Source organism: Epinephelus lanceolatus, chromosome 10, assembly GCF_041903045.1.
Source record: "Epinephelus lanceolatus isolate andai-2023 chromosome 10, ASM4190304v1, whole genome shotgun sequence".
NCBI classification, from domain to species: domain Eukaryota; kingdom Metazoa; phylum Chordata; class Actinopteri; order Perciformes; family Serranidae; genus Epinephelus; species Epinephelus lanceolatus.
The window spans coordinates 24,453,332-24,475,411 of NC_135743.1; the positions used below are offsets into that span (position 1 = coordinate 24,453,332).

Genomic DNA, 22,080 nt, shown 5'->3' on the forward strand with positions numbered 1-22,080 from the left:
AACAGAATGCAGAACAGAAAATAAAGATAAACAGTTACCACATTTTGGTGGTCTGTATGCCCAGGCTATTCACATTGCAATACATTAGATGGCAGTATGCCTCTTTATCGTCAGCAGAAGAAGCTCATGATGAAGGAAAGGAACATGCAGAAATAATCATCAGTGGAATATATAGTGTAGATTTATTTTGTTAATATTCAGCTCATGTAATAGAAGGAAATATTGTTGCAGAATAAACTGGCTGTGGAAGCCTTATAAAGGTGAGCAATACAGATTATAGCCAATGATAAATAGAGCAAAATCTGTTCATTATTAATTATTTGATGTTGCCAGAAAATATGAGCTCTTTTAGAGTAGGAGTATTTTATTTATTTACTTATTTACTGTTTTTGTTTTCAAAGTGGCACAGTTCAGATCTCTTAATTGCCATCCATGTTTCAGATTTGATCAGCATTTTTTTTTTTTTACTACAAGGAAACAACAGATTTGGAAGAGCATATGTGACTAAACACCTTAACACAAAGCTATTTCAAAGCTTTGCACAAAAACATTAGAAAAGGCCATTAAGTGGACTTTTAGGAAAGATGATTTTGTTACACCGGATGTAAATATATGAAAAGAAACATAGACTACTAAAAGCTTAGATTAGAGGTAAATTGAGTATCAAAGAATTGTTAAACAGAAGTATCTACTATATCTTATATTTATTAACCCTCAGGATACACCACGTCCACCTGTGAACCGCTTAGTCACACACTCCGGTACAGCAGGTGGCGCTATGCAGTACAGATTAGCGGATGCTTACCATTTACAACAAAGGGGACAGGCGAAGAAGAATGTGATCTCGCAGTCAGTAGAAGAAGAAGGAGGAAGTGATTTTTGTGTCTGTTTAGTTTTTTTTTTTTGCGACGATTCTCTTGGCCTTACCAATACCAGGTAAATTACCACAGTCATGTAAATTATTTTAGTTCCATAGAAATATTGATAAAGACTTCATCCAGAATCTGGGGACCGACTGAAGTCACAGCCACGGCTATTTGTAGCAGTCGGAACAACCTACTGTTGCAGTGCTAAGCTAACGAAATGCTAACGGTAGCCTGAGGTGCCTCCCGAGTTATCTGACAATTCAATCAGGTCACCGGCTGCTTTATTGTTCGGATTTTATAGTGTCTTTGAGATTACTTAACGCAGCCATGTTTAGACCAGTAACTCCAGACGCTCGCGGTTTAAACGGAGACATAACAAGCATCGCCGTTGTCACAAAAGTTTCATGTCTTTGGGTTGTTTGGAGATGGTTTTGGACTATAACTTGACTTTATTTTTTGTGATGCAGGATCCACACTAATTCACAATGAACCTGGAACGGCTGCCCAATGAGGAGAAACTCAGTCTGTGCAGAAAATATTATTTAGGTGAGTGTACTTAAAAAGTGAATCATGACAGAAGTGACTTTACAAACATCTTTATATTTTACCTTTACTGTTCCTTTTTGGTTTTTAAATTCAGGGTACATGCAAGTAGTGTTAACACCTGTTTTCAGTGGCGTGAGGTGGTTATGATTGGCCCCAGTGCTCCCTAGTTACTAGTTATGAAGTACACACAGACTTACTAGACGTATATATGTTTTACCAACAATGTGTCATGCTACCACTCTCATGTTGTATCTGCCTGCAGATGTGCCCAGCTTGTCACTCTTGAGAGAATTTGCACCTAAACTAGCTACTGTAAATCATATCGTGATGTTGCATGATTAAACAGAGGCAGATATTGGACACCAACACACAAATTACCCAGCAATCAGCAGTACACATCTGTATATGACAAAAACTACGAAAGAAAATAGAACATTATAAGTTTAATTATAGTTGTTTATAGTTCATGTAGAATAATCACATAATATAATAATTATAATTTTGTTATGGATTAATACAAAAAAAACCAACAACAAAAAAAACAGATAACCATGATGGAGATGGGTTTACCTTTTTGAGGGCATATATAGAAAATCGCACCATTTTTGATTTACCTTGAATTCTTCTTTGAACACAGGCTTATTTCCCACCCCACAGGCCCCTGCACTGTCTGTATTGCCTCAATAAGTTGTACATTTAGGTTAAAATGATCTGATGCATCATATTTATGTGAGAGTGAGGATAGGCTAACAGTGACTGGGAGTCTTGTGTAAACCAAAGTATGAGCACCTTGAGTACATCTGCCCTCATATGAAGTAGTAACATTCAGTGGTATTGTCAGTGATGGTGTTTTTTGATCTGTTTATTTTTTTCAGGTGGCTTTGCATTCCTTCCATTCCTCTGGCTGGTCAATGTTGTTTGGTTCTTTAAGGAGGCTTTTGTAAAGCCAGTCTACACTGAACAGCTCCAGATCAAAACTTGTAAGTATAAAACTGTTACTTTTCATACATGATTTTACAAACGTATGAGCTTATTCAAGTTCATGTCTAGTTTCCCAAAGTAGCTGCTGTGGATTCAACACTTACAGGACTCAATTCATTCACTCCTTACATTTTTAAACCAGTCAAGACCTTGAGTAAAAACCTTAATGCAAAGGTTCTACATTTTGTTTTTTTAGGGGTGGGAATCACCAGAGGCCCCACAATATGATATTACCACGATACCTAAGTCACAATGCAATATTATTGTGATTTCAAATGTATTGCGATATGCTGAGTATCACAATAACGTCTTTTTTTTATTATATTGCAATTCATAACCCTTTTTTCAACTGTAAATTATGTCCCCAAAAGAAAACTTCATCAACATCTGTTTTATCTAATAAGATAAAGTTTTCAATCTGTTCATCTCACTTCATCTTTTGCAGCAGCAAAATGTATCTATTGGACTGAAAAAGAAATTCATTATACTATTTTGGTAGACTACCAAAAGATTATTTTTCATTTGTAATAGTATTTATTTATATGATAATATTATCGATACTTGGCGTCCATGTAATGATATGATATGATATTGCCACACAAAATATTGCAGTACTATGCTGTCTCGAAAAATGCAAATGGCCCTATGTGGAGCTAGTGTTTAGTTTGTCCATTCTGTTCGACTATAGAAATATGAAAATTACGAAAACACAACCGTTATTATTTTCAGATATTACGAAAAACATATTTATTGTATTATACTCCATTTCGGCCAATATATATCCACCCAAATCCAACACACTGGATCTTTAAACCATGGAGGAGATAGGAAGGCTTCTTTAGGTAAAAAGAGTTGATAAAATGTTTCCTAAGCAGAACTAAATATTGATTGAATATGCCTTTTAATATGAAACTTTTATTTATAGAAATCCTGTTTCCACATACATGAAAAATATACCAATAGAACACCTGAGAATTTTTTTCTCCTAACTGTAGGATTTTGTTTGAGGGACAATACTAAAAAACATTTGCCTCATTATGCATTTTGAATACTTGATTGTCTTTATACATATTGATATATATTATATTCTGGGAAAATTATCACAGTATTAATTTGATCCATTCTTAAACCTAAACCTATGAAATACTGTGGGACAAAATATGCATAGTGCATTTTAGGCTAGTTAACATTAACAGACTCTGGAGCTTTCTTCAAATAAACATGGTGAATGTTCTAGTGATAAATATTTTCTGTTTGAAAAACAAAAATATTTCCGTACATAAATGAGTGCCACTATTGACACTTTTGATTTAGAACACATGTTGCACTTTATAAACTCTATCAAACAGTATATTTGCAATGTTATGAGCTTTATGTTTTTTTTTAAGAAAGGTTTGGGCAAAGGTAGTTACTGATATATTATTCCTGGATGTCCATTATTTTAATACCAAGTGTCTCCTGTGTGTTTCTCATCTAGACGTGAAGCGGTCGGCCCTGGGGTTGCTGTTATGGGTAGCAGTACTCACCACATGGATTACTATTTTCCAGCACTTCAGAGCAGAGTGGGGGGAGGTGGGAGATTACCTCTCCTTTACTATCCCATTGGGCATTCCTTGAGACATTTTTCCTGTGTCAGGTCTTTTGACTATAACTAATGATCCACTAAATTGGACCAAAGAATTCTCCTTCTTTAACTACAGTGAAAGATTCTGGTGATTTGTCTGGTCTCTGGAGCTAAATTCAATGGCTGAGAAACGTTAAAGTAATCACTCATGTCTTCAAAAGATAAATGCTGTAGGATTTGAAAATTCATGTTTTTGTGCGTGCCAATGCATTTGAGAAAGTTCTTTGGTTTTAGAGTAGGCTGATTAATCTTGTATAGCAGACGATGTCAACTGTCATGACAGTATCTAATGATGAAGCTGGATGTGCTTTCAGGAGCTCGAACAATAGATTCAACAAACTGTTTTTTTCCTTTGTCTAAACTGTGGAGTTAAATGTTGATGTGTGATTGTGCACCCCAAACTATTTTTACCTGTGTATGAATGATGGATTAAAAAAAACAAAACAATAATGTCTCCAAGTCATAATGTTTTTCTCCATGTATGACTTTTCCCCTGGCAAGCACTAATACTCCTGTTGGTATATCATTATCCCACTAGGATCTATGCATCTCTATGGACTTGTTTGATGACACATTGAGGAGGAATTTCCTCCATATATATACTCCTAATATTTAGCATTGTTTCAGAAGGCTCCTAAAGTCTGTACAATCACTGGCGCCTGTTGTGAAACCCAATACCTTAATCCCTCCAAATGTCGCCACTTCCCTATCATCCCATGAGTCATAACATAATCAGTGCCATTTTTAGTCTCTCCAGTCAAAGTTTAAATGACAGGTTTTACGTTACTAACAGGGAGACCATGTGGCGGCTGCATAAAGTGCTGACCTCATTAGAGCATGCCAAGAACAAGTCAGAAGTATCGGCATGTACTTTTATGATGCAGGGAGTCCCTTAATAAAACTGATATATGAGGAGTAAACCAAAGGATCCTTCTATGGACATTGTTTCCAAGTGTTGTTGTGCTTTCTGTGTGTGTACTGAGCGAAGTTATGGAAAGTAAGTACATTTACTCAAGTACTTTGAGTACAATTTTGAGTATCTTCCATTTCATGTTACTTTGTATTTCACTACATTTAATGGAAAAAAATGTGCTTTTTAAACTGCATTTATTTGATACAATAAATTCATAAAAAAATTATTTAATCAGCTTGAAAAAATTGATGTGGCTTCAGTTACATGTTAAACATGTTAACCAGCTAAATGTTTAAGGGATACTTAAGATTTTTTGAAGCAGGGTTGTATGGGTTACTTATTTATAGTTAGAGTATTACATAAAGTAGAAGTCACACTCTCAGTTAGGAGAAGCAGGCTGGGGTCCGACATAGAAGCTCAACAATGTAATGCTGTGGATAGGGGTCAGCATCAAAACATTTTAGACACCTAAAAAAATCCATATCCCTATAAGTGTATAATATATTTAGAGTATTTTCACAGCTTTACCTCTACGTCAGACAGCACATTCAACAGGGAAGTCAATAATGGCTTCATTTCCCCATCTATGCTCTTGTCAAAGCCACCAGACTCCATTGACAAAAACTGTAATTTTAGCTCTCTTAACACAGGAGCTGCTGCTCTACCACTGCTTCGATCAGTTACGTGTTAATGTGAGACTTTGTTGATCCAAACTAGCACTTTCAAACACCATGGTCACACAATAATAAACAAAATAACTGATCGAGGCAGTGGTAGACCAGAGGCCTGTTCTACAAAGCAGGATTTGGAGTTAACGAGGGAGCGTGAGAGTTAACTCTGTACCATGAAGCTGGTTCTTCTTTTAGTGGGATAAATCACTGTGGCAACTTATGCTGAACAGCTAACCTGCTCCGAAACAGGTTATGTTCAGATTATGGGATCGCAGCCAGTCACTAACCCCACCTCTGACCAGTCAGATCACTGAAGAAAAACATATCCGTGGACAAAAGTGTGGAGTCTCAGGTAATAAAGAGGATCCTATGAATTGTTACAGGTCAGTAGAATTATTTCATTTTCCACTTCTGATTCATTTTCCACTTCTGATTCCATCACTGCAGCTCAGAATAACATGAGACACCTGTGTGATGAGAACTAGGAACAAAGATAATATTTTATCAGAAAAATCATCCACACACTGTTAATTGGCTACTGTTATTATAAATGCAACAATATGGTCAGATAGACCTCATCAGTCATTATCTAGGCTACTATTCCACCCTTTACTTCAGTAGCAGAAACAGTCTGCTGTTACTGTAACATGATTCAGGTGATATATTCAGACTTGTTTCTTCATCATCCAAGTAAATGGCAAAAAGTACTCTTTACTTATGTCACACACAGCCTGGTGATACCTACAGGTAATTTAAGTCCCGGCAGATGGTGTATTTTTGGATCGTATTTACTACAATTTTACATTTTCCGTACTAAGATTACAGAGTATCGTTTACATCCTGTGTCATTGACATTTTACTGTCTCGCAGTCCCAGGCACTTTTAGTACCGCGTTATCTCATATCATATGAAGCAGCCTCCTTCCGTCATGGTTCTGATGATGTTGCTCATGATAAACAACTCCGCCTCTTTAACATGAACACGCTCATGGCTGGGTAGGAAAACCCAGAGTTGACTGAACTGGTTGATAACCAGCTTTGTACAGTAGTACCAGTTAACCAGATGTTAGGGTTAATCAAACCAGATAATGAAAAGATATCCTGGGTAAGTTGAACTGGCTTCGTACAGGCCTTAGAAGCACCTGTGTTCAGCAATGTGAAATCACTGTTTTTCTCAATGGAGTCTAGCTTTAAAGAGAGTGATATAACAGCTTCATTATCCCACTGGAATTCACTGTCTGACAGTAAAGCCCTGTTTCCACTGAGCAATACGGTATCGTTCAGTTCAATTTGGTACGCTTTATTTCCGTTTCCACTGTGGAAAGTTGTGGATGGTACCAATGGAACTGTTCTGTACCATCCCCTTTTTTGATCCCCCCTCTGTTGGGGTACCTAGCACACAGATCTGGTACTAAAAGGTGGAGCTGTGAACACTACAGTCTGTTGATTGGTTAATAGCAGGTGGTCACTCTGCTCAGGGCTGAGTTGTGGCTGGTTTTGAGGCTCATGTAATCACTGTTCATACCATGGAGAGTTTTATACATTAGTTAACTGTAACAATAAAATGACAGGATGTTTTGCTGCCTCTTGCAGCAGCTGGAGTTGGAGAAAAAGAAATTACTTGGCTGACTGCTGGCGGCTTTTAAGGTGGAACGTTTACTTGTAATGTTAGTCAATGTATGAGCTGACGACATGGATCTATCAACACACCTTAAAATTCACTGTGACAACTCTGACCATTACTTAAGCTTTTGTATGACATGCACTTTTAGTAATGAGTGGATCTTCAAGGGTTTATATATATATATATATAGATATATATATATATATGTATGTATTAATTTCAACGGATTATGTGAGCTGCATATAGCCCACTCCTCACTTAGAGAAAAAAAAAAGCATTGTGGAGCGTTGTTCCTGTGGGCTCCGGCAACACTAAACCCCCGAGCTTGCCTGAGAAGGACTAAATGTACAAACCCGCTACTTTTAAATATCCCATGGAGAGAGACTCTCACTGCAGCCTGTTCTATTTTGTTCAGAAAATGTCAGCGTGCAACCCTGTCCTGTGGACGATAAATGACGCGCAGACTTCCATCTGTCACCGGTAATGTAGAAATACAGTGAGTGCTGGACGGAGCAGTGAGTGACAACAGCCCCGCCCACAATTAAGAGTACTGTTTGGGGTCTAGGGTCTTGGTACCATGTCTGAAGGGTTACTTTTGGTTCCAAAGGTAGCATCGTGAAAGTGTTTGGTGGAAATGGGGCTTAAGGTACAGCGGTGAAAATATTCTGAATATAGCACACACTAAAACTGATATTGTTTTTTTTCTTGGTGTCGCAAATACTTTTGTTGCAGACCCCTCCACAGCAGTACATTACTTTGCCTCTATGTAGGACTCCAGCCTGCTTCTCCAAACTGGGAGCTTGCCGACTGACATCTAGTGTATGTAATATACTCCCTATAGATAAGTACTTCATACAACTACAATTTAAAAAAAAATCTGAACTATACCTTTAAGTAGTTAAATTTAGCTTCACCAAGACGAACTAGGCATTTAAGTGCTAGTTATGATAAGAATATACAATAATAAAACAACCATAGGACCCAAATTTTCTGCATTATGGATACTTTTAATTTTGATGCTTACTCATAAAGCTTCTTAACTGAGCTGTTGAACGCAGGAATATTTTCACACTGAGATATCTCTACTTTTACTTCATGATCTGTATCGTTGCTCCACTGATGTGATGGTACGTGATGGGGGGAAAACACACGTGCACCAGCATGTGACGTCCCTGCTGTCACTGTCTGTCTGGCACGAGGGTCAACAACATCTCTTTTGAACTTATTTTTGGACAGACCTGCCTTGACAACCGACCTTAAGCATATATTACCTAACAGGTCTTTGTGAGAAAACGTGTTTCAAACCGTTTGTTTCACTGGTGCCATCAGGAATAAACTGCCGGCTGCGACTGCTAATGACCATTAAACACGTTAATTGCCAATAAGCCCGCGACAGCTGCGTCACTCCCAAAACAATACACCCAGATCCTATATAGCCCTGCCTGCTCACCCAAGGGTACGCATCCAGAACAAAACAGAGACAAGGTGCCCCACTACGAATTCCCAACTCATTATGCAACTCCAGTATAAAACACACACACCGTTAACACGTCCGTCACGTCAAGCATCCAGATAAAGAGGAGCTTGGAGTCAGACAGACGGGCGCATCATCCCTCCTCTCATTTCACACAGGACACAAGCAGTTAACCAGGGGCTGTCCGTCCTGCCAGCACTCTAACTTGGTCAGGGAATTTAAGCAGAGGTAAGCTGTGGCCAGAGCTGAATGCAAAGTTGTCTGACATAGTCTCAAGTGCTGTCAACTCAACTCTCTTTGTGTTTTAAGTCTGCTTTTTAGAAATGGACTTCATCCTGCCACCCACTCTGCCAGCTGTGGGTATCCCATGGGAGAAGGTTTTACCACCTCTCATTCCTCGGCTGAATGGGACTTATGGGCAACATAATTGGTCCCCGAAACTACTCTTACCAGAGACTGATAACACCAGCTCTGCAGAGGTAAGTCATTTTGAATTACTATAGCTACAGTATATGTGGCAAAAATGTTCAGAAGTTGTTTTATTTTGGCTCAACTGAACCGCACGAAAACACAAAACAGTCAGTGATACCACATAATCTTTTACCATAACTCGTTCATTAGAGTATTCCCCTCATTTTTGGTGAAAAAATATAGATCTCGACAAAAAAAATCCTATCTTAAGCTTCACTTGGTAGTTTTTTCCAGAACTTTTATCTTCATCTTAGTCATCTTCAACTCATAAAAACTTTTATATGCTGTTAAAAGCCCATGAAAAGATAATTAGAACATTTTTGTCAAGTTTCCATGGTCAAGAATGAACTCTGACGAACACTTAACCTTTTACCATGATAACTTGTCAAACACAATATTACCCTGATTGTTTAAGCTTACCAAAAAAAAGAAAGAAATCCTATCTTAAGGTTAACTTGGCAGTTTTTCCCAGAACTTTCAACATCATCTTAGCCTTCAACTCATAAAAACCCTGAAATGCAGTTAAAAGCCCCAAAAAGGACATGAGGAGCATTTATATCAAATGTCCAAGGTCAAGAATGAACTTTGATGCTCATATATCATAAGGATATCTATTCAGTGCTTAGTGGCAAGGGCTTTTTGGCTGTTTATTGTGCTTTGAGGGATTTTATCTCCATATAATAATACACAGTGTTTTGTCTCATGTCGGTAGGTGAACTGTGACGACAGCGGTTTTACAGTTCAAGTGGATGTGAAGCACTTCAACCCAGAGGACCTCATGGTCAAAGTGATAGGAGACTTTGTGGAGGTGCAAGGCAAGCATGAAGAAAAGAAGGTTCGTATTCTGGGAGGAGCACTGCTGTGTTTTTTGGTTTACGTACCCCACAATAGTTCTGATTTAACTTGTATTTATCTGTTTTATTAGAAGGATGGCCCAGGGGTTACGACACGCCAGTTCAACCGCCGCTACCGAATCCCAAAGGGAGTGGACACCATGGCTTTGGAGTCAGCAGTCTCTCCAGATGGCATCCTCATCATATCTGCACCGATGCTGCACACCCACGACTCCAGAACCCTGACTTCATCACAATAATAGCAAACATTAAAATCTCTGTCATCTTCACCATGTATGAAAACGAATGCAACAGAAGCCTTTAAGAAACACACAGGCACATACAGAAATAACTTCAGGCTCCTTCAATCACAGCAACACTCGGCCCATGTGCCAAAACACTCGTTTGTTTGGTTCCTGGCACCGTTCTAATATTCCCTGCTCTCTGAGGTTTGTATATACTGCTCTGCTATTACTCACCGATGTTACATAATGTTTCAAGGAACCAGTCTTTTGTAAATATTCTGCGTTCGAAAGATCAAACTGCTGTTTGTTTTTTTCGAATTTGCAACTTTTTGTAAAAAGCACTGTGTTGTGGTTGTGATTAATGATGCACGCAAACATATCTCTGAACTCTTTAATGTGGAAATGTTTCTTCAAAAATGAAAAAATAAACTTTATTTCTTTATAAAAAACAAAACAAACCATCAAGTGTGTCTTCTCAGTGTTCAAGTAACTTGTCGCTCCTCCAGGAATGCATTCAACATAGAGTCCACTTGACTGCAAGGAAAAAAATGCAGATTATTTTTCTGGAATTTGGTGTGATATGTGATTCAAATAATATTATAGGAGCTGCATTTCATATGATTTTAAGAATAACAGCCTTCCAGAAACAACATAATTTTATATAAATGATGACAATCAGTTTAGTTCATAGGTTATTATTTTTACCTGATCTGCTCCTTCACCCATTTTCTCTGCTTGCGGAGGACTTGTAATAAAGGGTCATCTTCAAACTCTTTTTCATCTGAATCTGAAAAAGAAGAACAGTACTGTTGAAGGTAACGAGGCAAGGAGAGTGTTGATAATGGAATATTATCAGCATGTACATACAGAGTTGTTATTTAACTCCCCGAAGGCAGCACGAGTAAGGCCTACATTGAAATTTAACATGGATCACAAATGTTAGAGCGTGCACCAAAGACAGAGAAAGTTCTAGAGGTTTTGACCTCATGAATGTGGCATGTTGGGAATGTAAACTATTCACAGGTCAGAATATAGTCTCCACAATTAACTACAGGGTAAAGGTTGGTGCTCTTTGCTGCCATAAGCTCACCTTCAGCTTCTTGCAGCAGCTGTGAAATGACCTCTATAGAGTTCTGTGCTTTGCATGGAGGAACTGAGGACTGTGGAGGTGCAGGGGAAGTGCAAGGAGGAGAAACTGATGAGTCAGAGGTCCTCTGTGCAGGAGATGACACCAGCGTGGGGAACAATACCTCTGAAACTACCTGTTGGGGACCAAAGAGAACACCCTACTGGTTAATGCAGCTTTTTATTACCACAATGACATTGACCAAAAGATGTATGTATGACATCTAAACAACACTAGATGTACAAAGTCATGGCAACACAATCAGGATTTGAGATAAATGGATACAGTATATTTAATGAATTATTGCCACTTTTTCCACGTCATTCTGACATGGTTAGAAATAAACACCTGTGTTTTAGGTTTGGATTTAACAGAATAATGTCTCACACACAGTCCATCTCTTGAAGACAAATTGGAGGAACTCAAACGTGGGTTATTTGTATTTGATAATCACCTTGTGTAAACACCACAAGATTTATAAATCCAAAATTTTGAGCAGTAACACTGACATCTTTCAGTTCAACATACCTAACTCTGGCAGGTAGGAGTGGGCAATATGGCCCTAAAATAATAAAACGATATCTCAGGGTATTTTTGCGACAACCATATTCTTAATATGACAAATTAGTTTTAACAATTATCATTAATTTAAGAAAACAGAATTGCAACAAAATAAGTGATATAGTTTTACATGTTAACCTAACAGTTTGCCTTCAAATATTCAGTAAAAACTAAACTGATCTCTCATTTCTTTAGTTTGTAAACAACAACAGTAACTTGGGAGTGAGATTCAGATTCTGTGTGCAATATTAATAGTTCAACAAAATAAAATCTACCACAAATTACACATTTGAACAGCTCCCAAATACAAAAAAAGTACCCTGGGATTTATATATATATATATAAATCAACAGGTGATTTCCTTCTTTTAGCAAAATCCTAAATGACTGAGCTGTTTTCCCACCTGAACCTTTATGCTCTGCCATTTCTCCTCTAATCATCACGCTTTAACCTGTGACAGGTTGTTATGCTACAATAACTATTGCACATTCACATATATGTAGTTTTTTGTTGAGCTGCAAGCGGCACTTAGGTTTACCAAAGGTTTATGACGCACTGACTCCTGTGTGCACACAGTGAGAGAGGAAAAGGAGAGACGCTGTGCTGCTGCCAGAGGAGCTGCTGAATGAGTTCCCTCTGAGCAGTAACTCACTAAAAGAGTCTGAGAATAAAACATTCAGGACGCCACAGTTTATTCCACACTACTGAAGCTGCTCCTTTTTTTGAACCACTGCCGAGTCGATATTAATTTCGCTTTCAGCCATGCTTGCTGTTGCCGTGGGTAACGGTATGACGTCAATATATCAACAAGTCGAAATATCGCGAGTATCACAATATGAATTTTTCATATGATGCTAAAAATTATACCAGTACTATCATGAACAAGATGATATGGCACACCCCTACTGGCAAGTCACCCAGATATTATGACAGCAGGAAACACATTAAGACAAAATAGGCAGTCTCAGCCTCTTAAGGCCACTGGATTAATCAAACTACTTAATAATGCTCTGCGCTATTAGTTAATTAGTCAACTAATCGATTAATTATTATTGCTACCCTCTTTAGTCTACACCAGAAATACAAGTTGATTAAACAGTTTATTACAATTATTTGATTAATGAACAGATTTAAATGAAATATTAATGCATATTTTGATGATTTTTTTAGTAGGATAGGCTGTTTGCTATGCGACACCATTCACGCAATAAAAATGCAGATTCCTTAGAATTTATTTTCGTGAGGTATATTATCATCGATAAATTTTAATTATTCACTTTTATGTAGTGAGCTGTCATGTTTTGAAGGATAATGTGCAGTTTCACCATGCAAGGTGCAAAGTGCCGCACATCTCTGTGCTCAGAGTTTTTCTGACTTAAGGCCTGATTGACTAGACTAAGTTTAAACGTTGGGAAAAATTAGTTATTAGGAACATCCCTACTTCACAGACAACATCAAAGAAAATAAATTGCCAACCTGTCCTAAAGCAGTGTGGATTGGAGAAGGGGGTGGCGCATTATCGCCAGTGCAGCTCTCCCTGGAAAACCCCTGGCTTCCCTCCTGTTGCTGTTGTTCTGCCCTCGGCCTGACCTTTTCAGAAACTCTTTGATGTGAAGACCTCCTGTTTGTAGAGCCAGGACAATCAGCATGTTCCATATTCACAATATATCTGCAAAACATGTATATTAAGCACTCAGACTTTTACCCTGTGTGCATGTTTGGACACTACCTTGTTGTCTTCTGCTTTGTGTTGGACGTCACTGTCTTCTTCTCATTCTTCTCTGACTGTCTTGGCTGGGCTTTCTCGGTCTTGTTTCTCACAGATCTTGTGTCGTGATTACGCTGCTCTCCTTGTATAGCTCCAGATGAAGCAGGTGGTGGGGATGGCACATGCTCACGAACAGGCTCATCAGTGAAGGCGTTCGTTGAGTGTCCAGGGACTTGGGTCTTTTTACGGACAACTTTGGTCTGAGACTCAGCCATACTGTCTGAAATGTTTGTTTTGATGGGACAGGGCAAGACATCACAGAGTATATGCATGTGGGCAGGAACGTGGGCAACAGTCTGTGGTTGAGAGCCTGAAGGGCCAGAGAGGGCAAAGGCAGGGAAGTGAGGTGGACCTGAAGCTGGGGGACATGATCCATTGCCGTTTTCAGTTTGTGGCTGGGGAGTAGTGATGTGAGGATGTGTAGCTTTGTGCGACAATTCAGGAGGTTGGGTACTCTGGTGTTGCTAAAGATGATGCAAAAAAGAAGACATTAAAATGAATCTGCAAGCCTAGAATAAATACCAAACAAAAAACAATAAGTAAATATCATACAGTATGACTCAAACCTTGTAAGCCTGTCCACTGGCTGAGGGATGGCTTAAATTGGGAGCTTGCCAGCTAAATGTAGGACCATGAAGACTTGAGTTTTGCAGGGACGGAGGCCACTCCCTGGCCTGCTCAATCTTTCTCCTTAAACGCCACTGGAACAAGATGTCATCTTCCCGGCGTGCGGGGATCACCAGAGAAGGAATGACAGCGGATTTTTGGGAGGACACAGCTGGAACTGAGTCTGAACTGGCCTTCGCTGTAGATGTTAAGAAATACATTGCACAATATCACTGACACAGCAATAACGCTTAAAATATCAAGCATAAAAAAAGAGGAATCATCTTCTACAGGTTGCATAAGAGGGAACGGCATTGAGCAAGTTGAAATTTTAAGTAACAAAATTTCATCTCAAAAATGAAGATTACTTGACACTTACCAGCAGATTTGATTAAACTGGGAATCAAAGGTCTCCGCACTGGCTCATCTACACTAACTGGAGAAGAGAAATCTGAGCATGCCAGGCCCTCTGAGCTGACAGGGACAGATCCATCACTCAGAGTACATTCACTGTTAGAAAGAAAAAAAGTTACCTATAATTGGAGGAATTCATTAGTTCATCATAAATATTACTTGCTGGTCTTCATACCCTCTCAGCAGAAGCCTGCTGGCCTTTTCTTGAAGGTGTAGTATCTCTGTGTCATCTAATTCACCCTGATATGTGTCTGACAAAACCTAAAAAACAAAGAGAACACACAGAACAACCAATAAGCCACAACTGTGCTCTTGATAGTTCAATATAAAAACAATCCTGTAAATAAATAAAACTAGATGATTAAATTTGCAGCATTTGAGTTATCTGGCTTCACATTGCTAACAAATATATTGCAGTTCTTTTATAATTTTGTGAGGGTGATACATTTGACTTGAGCAGGCTGAACAACAAGCCATAAAAGTATCAAACATGGCTGCAAAAACGATGGCTCTTCAAGCATTTAGTAAACACGGAGGTTTCCAAATGGACATGTGGTGTGGTGTTGAAATGCAAATATTTATATGCACACTTGGTCGGTATAAGGTGTCCTGCAGACACTCTGCTTCCCGGGCATGCAGACAAACCTGGCATAAATCAGGGCACGGTGCAGACCAAATAATCCATTATAACAGCATATGCAAAGATATTAACCCAGATGAAATGGTATCTGGACACAAATACATGTTGTTTCCTACAAACAATGCACATATTATTTTTATTTAGTAGATAAATACAATCACAGGCTATATCGTGACTCATTCTCAGTAAACTCACAAATGCACTCACACTGCATGGGGAAAGGGATCTGTCATGCCGACGCTGTCCAGCTGGATTGAAAATCTCAGGTCCATGGTCTGCCAAGAGAAAGGGATTCCACAGAAAAACTTTACCAGCAAGGTTTCTTTCCATATTGAAATTCAGGTGCTGTTTACAGTTAACAACTTCTACATTAAAAACCCTTAACTAAGAGTGTACCTTCATCTGTTGTCTTAGTTGGTGTTGAACTAAAGGGGAAAGATGGGGGTGACATCCACCAAAAAGGCACCTGCTTCTCTCCAGTGGCAGAAGACATCTGCTGGCGCTCCTCTCGACTCTGTGGTCGACCATGACGAAAGCGTTCTACGTACCTGGGAGGGCAAAGGTCAATGCTGTGATTCAAACAGTAACATAAAAGAACCACTGACCAGTGTCTGTGTCTACCAGTCTTCACATCACTGCCATGTTTAGTCATGCCTCACATACTGCAAGCTTTCATTGTGAGAAAAAATACAGTTCGGGCATAGGCGCTGCTATATTTGAGGGTACGGTCTTGACTCTAGGAAACTAAAGCCTACTTTGCCATCACTGATTCCTGCTGAACTCCTCGCTCTGATGAAACTGTGGATTTGCCTGCTTTCGCACACTGTTTGGGTGTCTCCATGTCAGATGAGGTTGCACTGCTGATAGGAGAAGATCCACAGTCGGTGGAGGGCCAGGACTCTGTAAAAACAGTTTGTTCATCTGTGGCAGTAAAGTGTTGGTCACAATGCTCAAACAGTTGTTGGCTCTCTGGGCTCAGAGTGTGTGAATTGGATTGCTTGTTCAGACGTACATGACTCAAAGTCTGCAAAAGAACAATGAAGTGATAACCATTATTGCAATAACTTAGGAATGCAAATCAAATATTGCTGTGTGTAATCAAGTTTCCTTTAAAAACATACAGTTTTTTTCTTTTTATTTGACAGGGGCTGGTTGCGGGATGGGTGGTAGTGTGTCCTTCCCAATCTGGATGCTGGTTGAAAAGGATTCTGCCTTGTGAACACAGGTTCACTGCAAAAACAACACGTTACCCACTGTAACTATTGTTTAAGGTACTATCAAACTGTGATCTTAAGGTCTTACCTGGATTTCATTACAGCTTTAGATTGTCACAGGTGAATCATAATAGCATAGAGGACAGGATGCACAGAAGAAGAAGTTGCTTCTGTGTGTATCTGGTTTATGCCTTCCAACTTAGCTCTGTGACGATAAATCACAGCTGGGTCAACATGGCTGACAGACTGGGTTACTAAGGTCTTACTGTACTATAACAAACAATTTACTTAGACAGACGAAGACCACATTATCCACCGACCTTCCGAGTTGACCTGGCATGTCCACAAAACAAAGTTACCATGGAGCGAAACGCCAGCACGACACAAATTGTCCATAAAATAGCAAATTAAGGTGCTACAGCGGGCACTATGAAGAGATATTCATCTAATGAGTCCAAATTTGTAGCTATAAACATACATACTTTGCTAATTTTTCACAAATACAACATAGTAGAAGAAACCAGAAGAAAGCGTCACAGCTTGTGCCGATCGTTATTTACTACAAGACTTACAGCCAATGGGCGCCGAGTTTGATATGATGGACATACAGTTTAGCCAATTACATAGAACGTCGTCGCTGCTCAAGAGCCAATCAGTTAATAGGAAACCGGCAGCGCGCGGAAGAGGAAAGTCTGCAAGTGTCCGTTGATCAAAACAAGCTAAGTTAGCAACGGTAATTTGAGCTAGTATGCTCGACGGTCCGAAATAAAATTAAAGCGTCCAGTTTGCAGTTTATTACCAGTGAATATATGGAAACCGCTGGGGGGACCTGTTAGTTAGGTAATCGTTATAATGGGTAAACGCATATATCGTTGGGCGTAAGAAACTACGCTAGCTTAAACGTTTTCCAATGGTTAAAAGTGCTAATGCAGAGGGTGGCTAGCTGATTGGAAACCTAACCGCAGCTAACGTTAGCTAACGTTAACGTTAGCAAGCAACGTCCCGTACCTGTCCTACGATAGTGTTGTCAAATAACGCAACATTAGCGTCAGCTACAAGTCGTTATCAAGAGAGTGTGCATTTAGATTTTTGTGATACGACAGTGAACGTGTGGTTGTAAAAGTCTGGATTTTCCCCAGTTAAATTTGATATATAACGTTAGAAAGGTCGAGATAATGCACCACGTCAAGATCAAGACTGAAAGGCCAGGTAAGAGGCTGCTTTTTAAGATTTTCACAAAAAATAACCTGTAATAAAACATGTTTTACCCCAAAGGTGTTTTGATTTAAATGTCCTCCCGGCCTAGCCCATTTTAACGTTAGTAGACATTATAGTCATTACCTTATTCAAAATCTATGAGAATGTAAAGCATGAAAAATGAGAATGTCACCTACCTTTAATATAAACCCCCTCAATGTGGGTTTTCTATTCATTGTTCTTTCTATAAAACACCCACTGTTTACAAACTTTATCGTTACTTCTGCAGACATAGAGGGGGCTGGTGCACGCAGCAGATTGGATGCTGTGTTAAAGGGACTCGTAGAGAGGAGTGAGAATGAAAGGTCAGTAAAATTATCATTAAAATTTTAAACGCATTCAATGATTGTGATTACTTTTCAGTCAGAGTCATATTGTATTTTAAACAGGGAGCAAAATGAGGGCGATACTGGAAAAATATCAGCGGACTCCTTAAACAAGTACGGATCAATGATTTTGATTTCACACATTTGTCAGATTTTTAGATTGTTTAATAGCTGGTGCTGTGAATCTAGTGAATATCTGTTTTCTCATTTCAACATTGAGTGTAAAAGCCTGTTTGTATATTTCATGTTTCACTTGCTGTTTCTAGGGATTTGTCTCCATCGTCTGCTGGAAAAAGGCAAGTGATTCAGTAATGCAAAAACATGTACATATAATTTATTTGTCTACAATTGGAGCTGAAAATAATTCTCTGTGGTCCTGCCCTGATAAAGATTTTATAATTTTACATTGGCAAGTTGCATATCTGCACACCATGATATATTTATAAGCTGTAACGCCTATGATTTTTTCTCCACGTGTAATAAGTCCACATCCTTGCTTTGATTCTTCCAGGCCATCAGCTCGATTTCCACAGCACCGGAGGAAGAAGCGAAAAGAGATGGATGAGGGCATACCAGAGAGCAATCAGCACAAACAAAGTAAACTTGCTGCAAATATTGAAAACAATGCCGCAAGAAATGACATTGTAGTAGTATCCTTTGTGTCGTTAAGTTACTGCGTGGTCACTCTGCCTTTCACTTCATTGAACAATTTCTTACCTTTCCTTTATCCTCCCCATTTTCTGTTTTTCTCCTCATTTTAGATGCTTACATTATTAAGTTGTTTGATCGCAGTGTGGATCTGGCTCAGTTCAACACCAGCACCCCTCTGTATCCTATCTGCCGTGCCTGGATGAGAAACAATCCTTCTGTCCGAGTGCCACCTGCTTCCCCAAGCCCCCCACACAGCATGGTGGAGGAAGAGGTGAGGCTATAGTTACAGTTATGTTGAATAACTTCAGGTTAATTCACAATATGCAAACATCACCAAAAAGGCAAATATCACTTTAAAGTTATACTTTACTGTAAATCTATTTTCAGAAATATGACCGTATTATCACTATATTGCATCAAACGCCAGGGGAATACTACTTATGGCGCTGAATATAACAAACATACTTAACACTATGCCTTGGATTTTAACACACCTACAAACACTGTAACGTATAGACCACCACATAAAAATGAGCAGGTTGTTGTTAACAGCTCAGGACAGTCAGAGTGTCTGCAGCTCCTTAAAAAGTCTTTAAAAAGTCTTCACTTTCAATGTCAATACAGTTCTTTAAATGATAGGCCTTAGATGTCATTAAGAAGTCTTAAAGTTTCATTTGGGTGTCTTAATTGTCATAAACGCTTGATCTAATTTAATCTATTCATCTTTTAATATATTTTTGTCAAAGTAAGTTGAATTCTTTTGCATAAAAGTTCACAATTTTGATGTTTCAAACATTAAACATTAAATGTAAGTGTCTGATACCTGTAGACACCCTGACTGTTGTCTGGGAATTATTTAAAATGCAGTACTGTATCTGTGTCTCTTAATTCAGTTTATTCCTTCATATATGGTCTGGGTTTTTTTGTTTTTTTTTTTACTGTAAATGTTTAAAATTTTGCAAGTGCAAAATGTCGGTATGACAGAGCCTAACATTGATGAACCATGGCACAGTTACACTGGGCTCTTACAAGCCACTAGCACCTCTCTGCCTCTTTCTGACTTTCACCATGGCTCTCTCTGGTGACTGAGCAATAGAAAGCTGCTAATAAAAACAGGAGTGTTGTGCTGTGTTCATGGTTCCCTCTGAAAATGATGGTGGTAGTAATTCATGGCAGTAATAAAGGAAAATGTCTGCAGTGTTGTCACTATCAGTATTTTTCACCATAATATATATAGTCAACCTGGTATACTGGACACCTCTCTTGCAACGGGCAGTGACTGTAGTTATCATGGATCAAAGTGTATACAGCTGACTCTGTATAACTGCATATAACTCTCTTTGCCTGTCAGAAAACGTGTATTTGTTGTTTAAGCAAGACAAGAAATTGCTCTTCAGTGTTTCAGTTGTAATTATCAGTGTTTTGAGCACCTCAAACAAATTTCCATTCCTGCATTTTGCAATTTGTTTGTACAGACTTTGTAAAACACCAAAGTTTTAATCTTTATTATTCGTATGAAAAGTAATTTTGCAGAAAATTGTTTTTGAAACAGTGAAATGAACATTTAAACTAAGCAATAATGAGACCACTTAAAATACTAACTAGTTAGTAGTAGTAATTTCTTTGGCCTGGAGATGTCATCATGCCACAGTCACAGAATAATTTTGCGTAAATGACTGTTACACTGCATTTCTTTTTAAAAATATTTCTTTCTTTTACCAGCTTACAGACATGATGAATGGTAAAGCCCAGAATGTGTACAGACTCCCTCCTCCGACATCCTGTCCCATCAGCACGTCTGGTGAACCCATCAATCTCAGGATCCCGCAGACTGAAAAACCTACTGTTACCAAGGTTCTGTGTGATATATGCATTAGAGTTATTGATGGTGTTTGACTTGGATAATGATATTAAATGAAACAGCAATTGTTACATCAAATTAATTATTTATTTTTAAGTTAACTTAAGATTTATAACTAACTAAATCTGAATGTTTTCTCTCTCCACAGTTAACAGATCCAGTTCCTCTATCAGGTGCTCTCATATGTGACCACATGGAACGTTGGAAAAAGATAAGGCAAAAGTATGCTCTTCATGAAAAGCAACTTTTTCTTTTACTGATAAAAATATTCACATTGTCAATGACCTGTGTACGGGAAGGAACTCACCTCGAGGTCAGGCTTTTACCTGTGGGTGTTTCACTTGCTCAGCATGTAACATACTTGAATTGTTGCTGTCATGAAGTCGCATCAGGATATAAATTTATGCAGTTTAGATTTTTAAAGAACCACTGAAACAGCCAAAAGTTTGGATCGAGTTGAGCTGACCCACATTGGTCTTGTTTTCTCCAGATGGAAGGAGTGCTCTAACAAGAACCAGTTACGATACAGCGAGAGTATCAAGATCCTCAAGGAGATGAAGGACCTCTATGATCGCTAACCGGCTCGCACTGTAGCTCTCCACCACAGAATGGACTCTATGCAGCTGGAAAGAAGCCACGGCGTAGCAGTCAGTGTTCCAACACACCCGCCATCTTCAAAATCTGATTCAAACTAAAGCATGAACAGATCCTCGAGCCTTAAACAGACCATATGTCCTATGCATTGTAGAAATACAGTAATTTGAAAAAAAGTGTGCTGCTGTTTCTTGAGCAGGTATGTGTTCCAGTTTGATGTGTTTTTTTATTCTAAAATAATTGTGAAGATGTCTGAATAAATTAAATGGCTCCTCAGTTTACCAGGAATACTGTGAGTTGTAAATCCTCATTATAAACAAGACTGATTAAAGTCCACCTGTGTCTCCTCTTCTCTCAGATTTGTATCATACAACAAAGCAGCAAAGATAAAATAAAAGAGGTTTCTTATTAGAGGTTGTCTGATCAGTCCATAACAGTGGCCTGTAGATAACATTTTGTTTTCACTGGCTTGGTTCTTTGTCAGCTCTCTAAACCACAAGTGAACTCCTAGTAACTGTTGTGAAGAGTCCGTTAATGGGCACATCCTCCATATGTGCGCTCTGTTGTAATATTGATGACATGATGGCAGTTACAAAAACTAAAGAGGTCAGCATGTATTTTTCCTCTACTGCAGCACATTAATTGTGAATGTTTACAGTGACTGAGGTTAGAGTGGTTACTTGGTCGTTTGATAGCTGATATTTTAGATGAACAGTATAGGAACTGCAGTCATTTGTGCAGTCCTAGAGTTGTGATATGGGAATCTTTTTGGTCAAAAACTGAGATAAGAATACAAAGCACTCCATATACACCAC

The 22,080-nt window shown here is 38.7% G+C and overlaps 4 protein-coding genes across 5 annotated transcripts; 3 read left to right on the forward strand and 1 right to left on the reverse strand.

Annotated features, from left to right (window-relative positions):
• Positions 1 to 782: 782 nt before the first annotated feature.
• Positions 783 to 4,464, forward strand: psenen (presenilin enhancer, gamma-secretase subunit). The gene is made up of 4 exons (XM_033640173.2): positions 783 to 936; positions 1,334 to 1,412; positions 2,288 to 2,392; positions 3,871 to 4,464. Exons 2-4 carry the CDS (start codon positions 1,352 to 1,354, stop codon positions 4,008 to 4,010), a joined length of 306 nt encoding a protein of 101 aa, XP_033496064.1. The 5' UTR covers positions 783 to 936; positions 1,334 to 1,351; the 3' UTR covers positions 4,011 to 4,464.
• Positions 4,465 to 8,675: 4,211 nt separating this feature from the next.
• hspb6 (heat shock protein, alpha-crystallin-related, b6) lies at positions 8,676 to 10,705 on the forward strand. Of its 2 annotated transcripts, none has more exons than XM_033641220.2 (4): positions 8,676 to 8,926; positions 9,008 to 9,177; positions 9,882 to 10,004; positions 10,098 to 10,705. In XM_033641220.2, the coding sequence occupies exons 2-4, from the start codon at positions 9,022 to 9,024 to the stop codon at positions 10,260 to 10,262; spliced, it is 444 nt and encodes a 147-aa protein (XP_033497111.1). In that variant the 5' UTR covers positions 8,676 to 8,926; positions 9,008 to 9,021; the 3' UTR covers positions 10,263 to 10,705. The 2 variants fall into 2 exon arrangements, with proteins under 2 accessions (XP_033497111.1, XP_033497110.1); XM_033641219.2 differs by having other exon boundaries at positions 8,681 to 8,926; positions 10,095 to 10,705.
• On the reverse strand, positions 10,628 to 17,127 carry proser3 (proline and serine rich 3). Its single transcript, XM_033641217.2, has 14 exons — positions 16,897 to 17,127; positions 16,665 to 16,781; positions 16,484 to 16,592; positions 16,118 to 16,386; positions 15,759 to 15,910; positions 15,570 to 15,637; positions 14,898 to 14,983; positions 14,688 to 14,818; positions 14,269 to 14,507; positions 13,664 to 14,166; positions 13,411 to 13,555; positions 11,338 to 11,509; positions 10,953 to 11,034; positions 10,628 to 10,781 (listed from the first exon to the last, which is right to left on the reverse strand). The coding sequence occupies exons 2-14, from the start codon at positions 16,673 to 16,675 to the stop codon at positions 10,730 to 10,732; spliced, it is 2,019 nt and encodes a 672-aa protein (XP_033497108.2). The 5' UTR covers positions 16,676 to 16,781; positions 16,897 to 17,127; the 3' UTR covers positions 10,628 to 10,729.
• Positions 17,128 to 17,287: 160 nt separating this feature from the next.
• Positions 17,288 to 21,674, forward strand: lin37 (lin-37 DREAM MuvB core complex component). Its single transcript, XM_033641218.2, has 9 exons — positions 17,288 to 17,785; positions 18,063 to 18,138; positions 18,223 to 18,273; positions 18,426 to 18,455; positions 18,671 to 18,756; positions 18,921 to 19,081; positions 20,533 to 20,664; positions 20,820 to 20,893; positions 21,162 to 21,674. Exons 1-9 carry the CDS (start codon positions 17,752 to 17,754, stop codon positions 21,247 to 21,249), a joined length of 732 nt encoding a protein of 243 aa, XP_033497109.2. The 5' UTR covers positions 17,288 to 17,751; the 3' UTR covers positions 21,250 to 21,674.
• Positions 21,675 to 22,080: the final 406 nt, after the last annotated feature.

Bases quoted from the DNA above. Each gene is read 5' to 3' on its own strand.
- proser3 (XM_033641217.2), bottom strand. The intron at 14,819-14,897 runs GTATGAAGACCA...TCTTTCTAACAG, and splicing joins AGCAGGCTTCTGCTGAGAGG to TGAATGTACTCTGAGTGATG. The intron at 10,782-10,952 runs GTAAAAATAATA...TTTTCCTTGCAG, and splicing joins TGGGTGAAGGAGCAGATCAG to TCAAGTGGACTCTATGTTGA.
- lin37 (XM_033641218.2), top strand. From the start codon at position 17,752: ATGCACCACGTCAAGATCAAGACTGAAAGGCCAG. The intron at 18,757-18,920 runs GTAAACTTGCTG...TCCTCATTTTAG, and splicing joins GAGCAATCAGCACAAACAAA to ATGCTTACATTATTAAGTTG. The intron at 20,665-20,819 runs GTTCTGTGTGAT...CTCTCTCCACAG, and splicing joins AAAAACCTACTGTTACCAAG to TTAACAGATCCAGTTCCTCT.
- psenen (XM_033640173.2), top strand. From the start codon at position 1,352: ATGAACCTGGAACGGCTGCCCAATGAGGAGAAACTCAGTCTGTGCAGA. The intron at 1,413-2,287 runs GTGAGTGTACTT...TATTTTTTTCAG, and splicing joins GTGCAGAAAATATTATTTAG to GTGGCTTTGCATTCCTTCCA. The intron at 2,393-3,870 runs GTAAGTATAAAA...TTTCTCATCTAG, and splicing joins ACAGCTCCAGATCAAAACTT to ACGTGAAGCGGTCGGCCCTG.
- hspb6 (XM_033641219.2), top strand. From the start codon at position 9,022: ATGGACTTCATCCTGCCACCCACTCTGCCAGCTGTGGGTATCCCATGG. The intron at 9,178-9,881 runs GTAAGTCATTTT...TCATGTCGGTAG, and splicing joins ATAACACCAGCTCTGCAGAG to GTGAACTGTGACGACAGCGG. The intron at 10,005-10,094 runs GTTCGTATTCTG...CTGTTTTATTAG, and splicing joins GCAAGCATGAAGAAAAGAAG to AAGGATGGCCCAGGGGTTAC.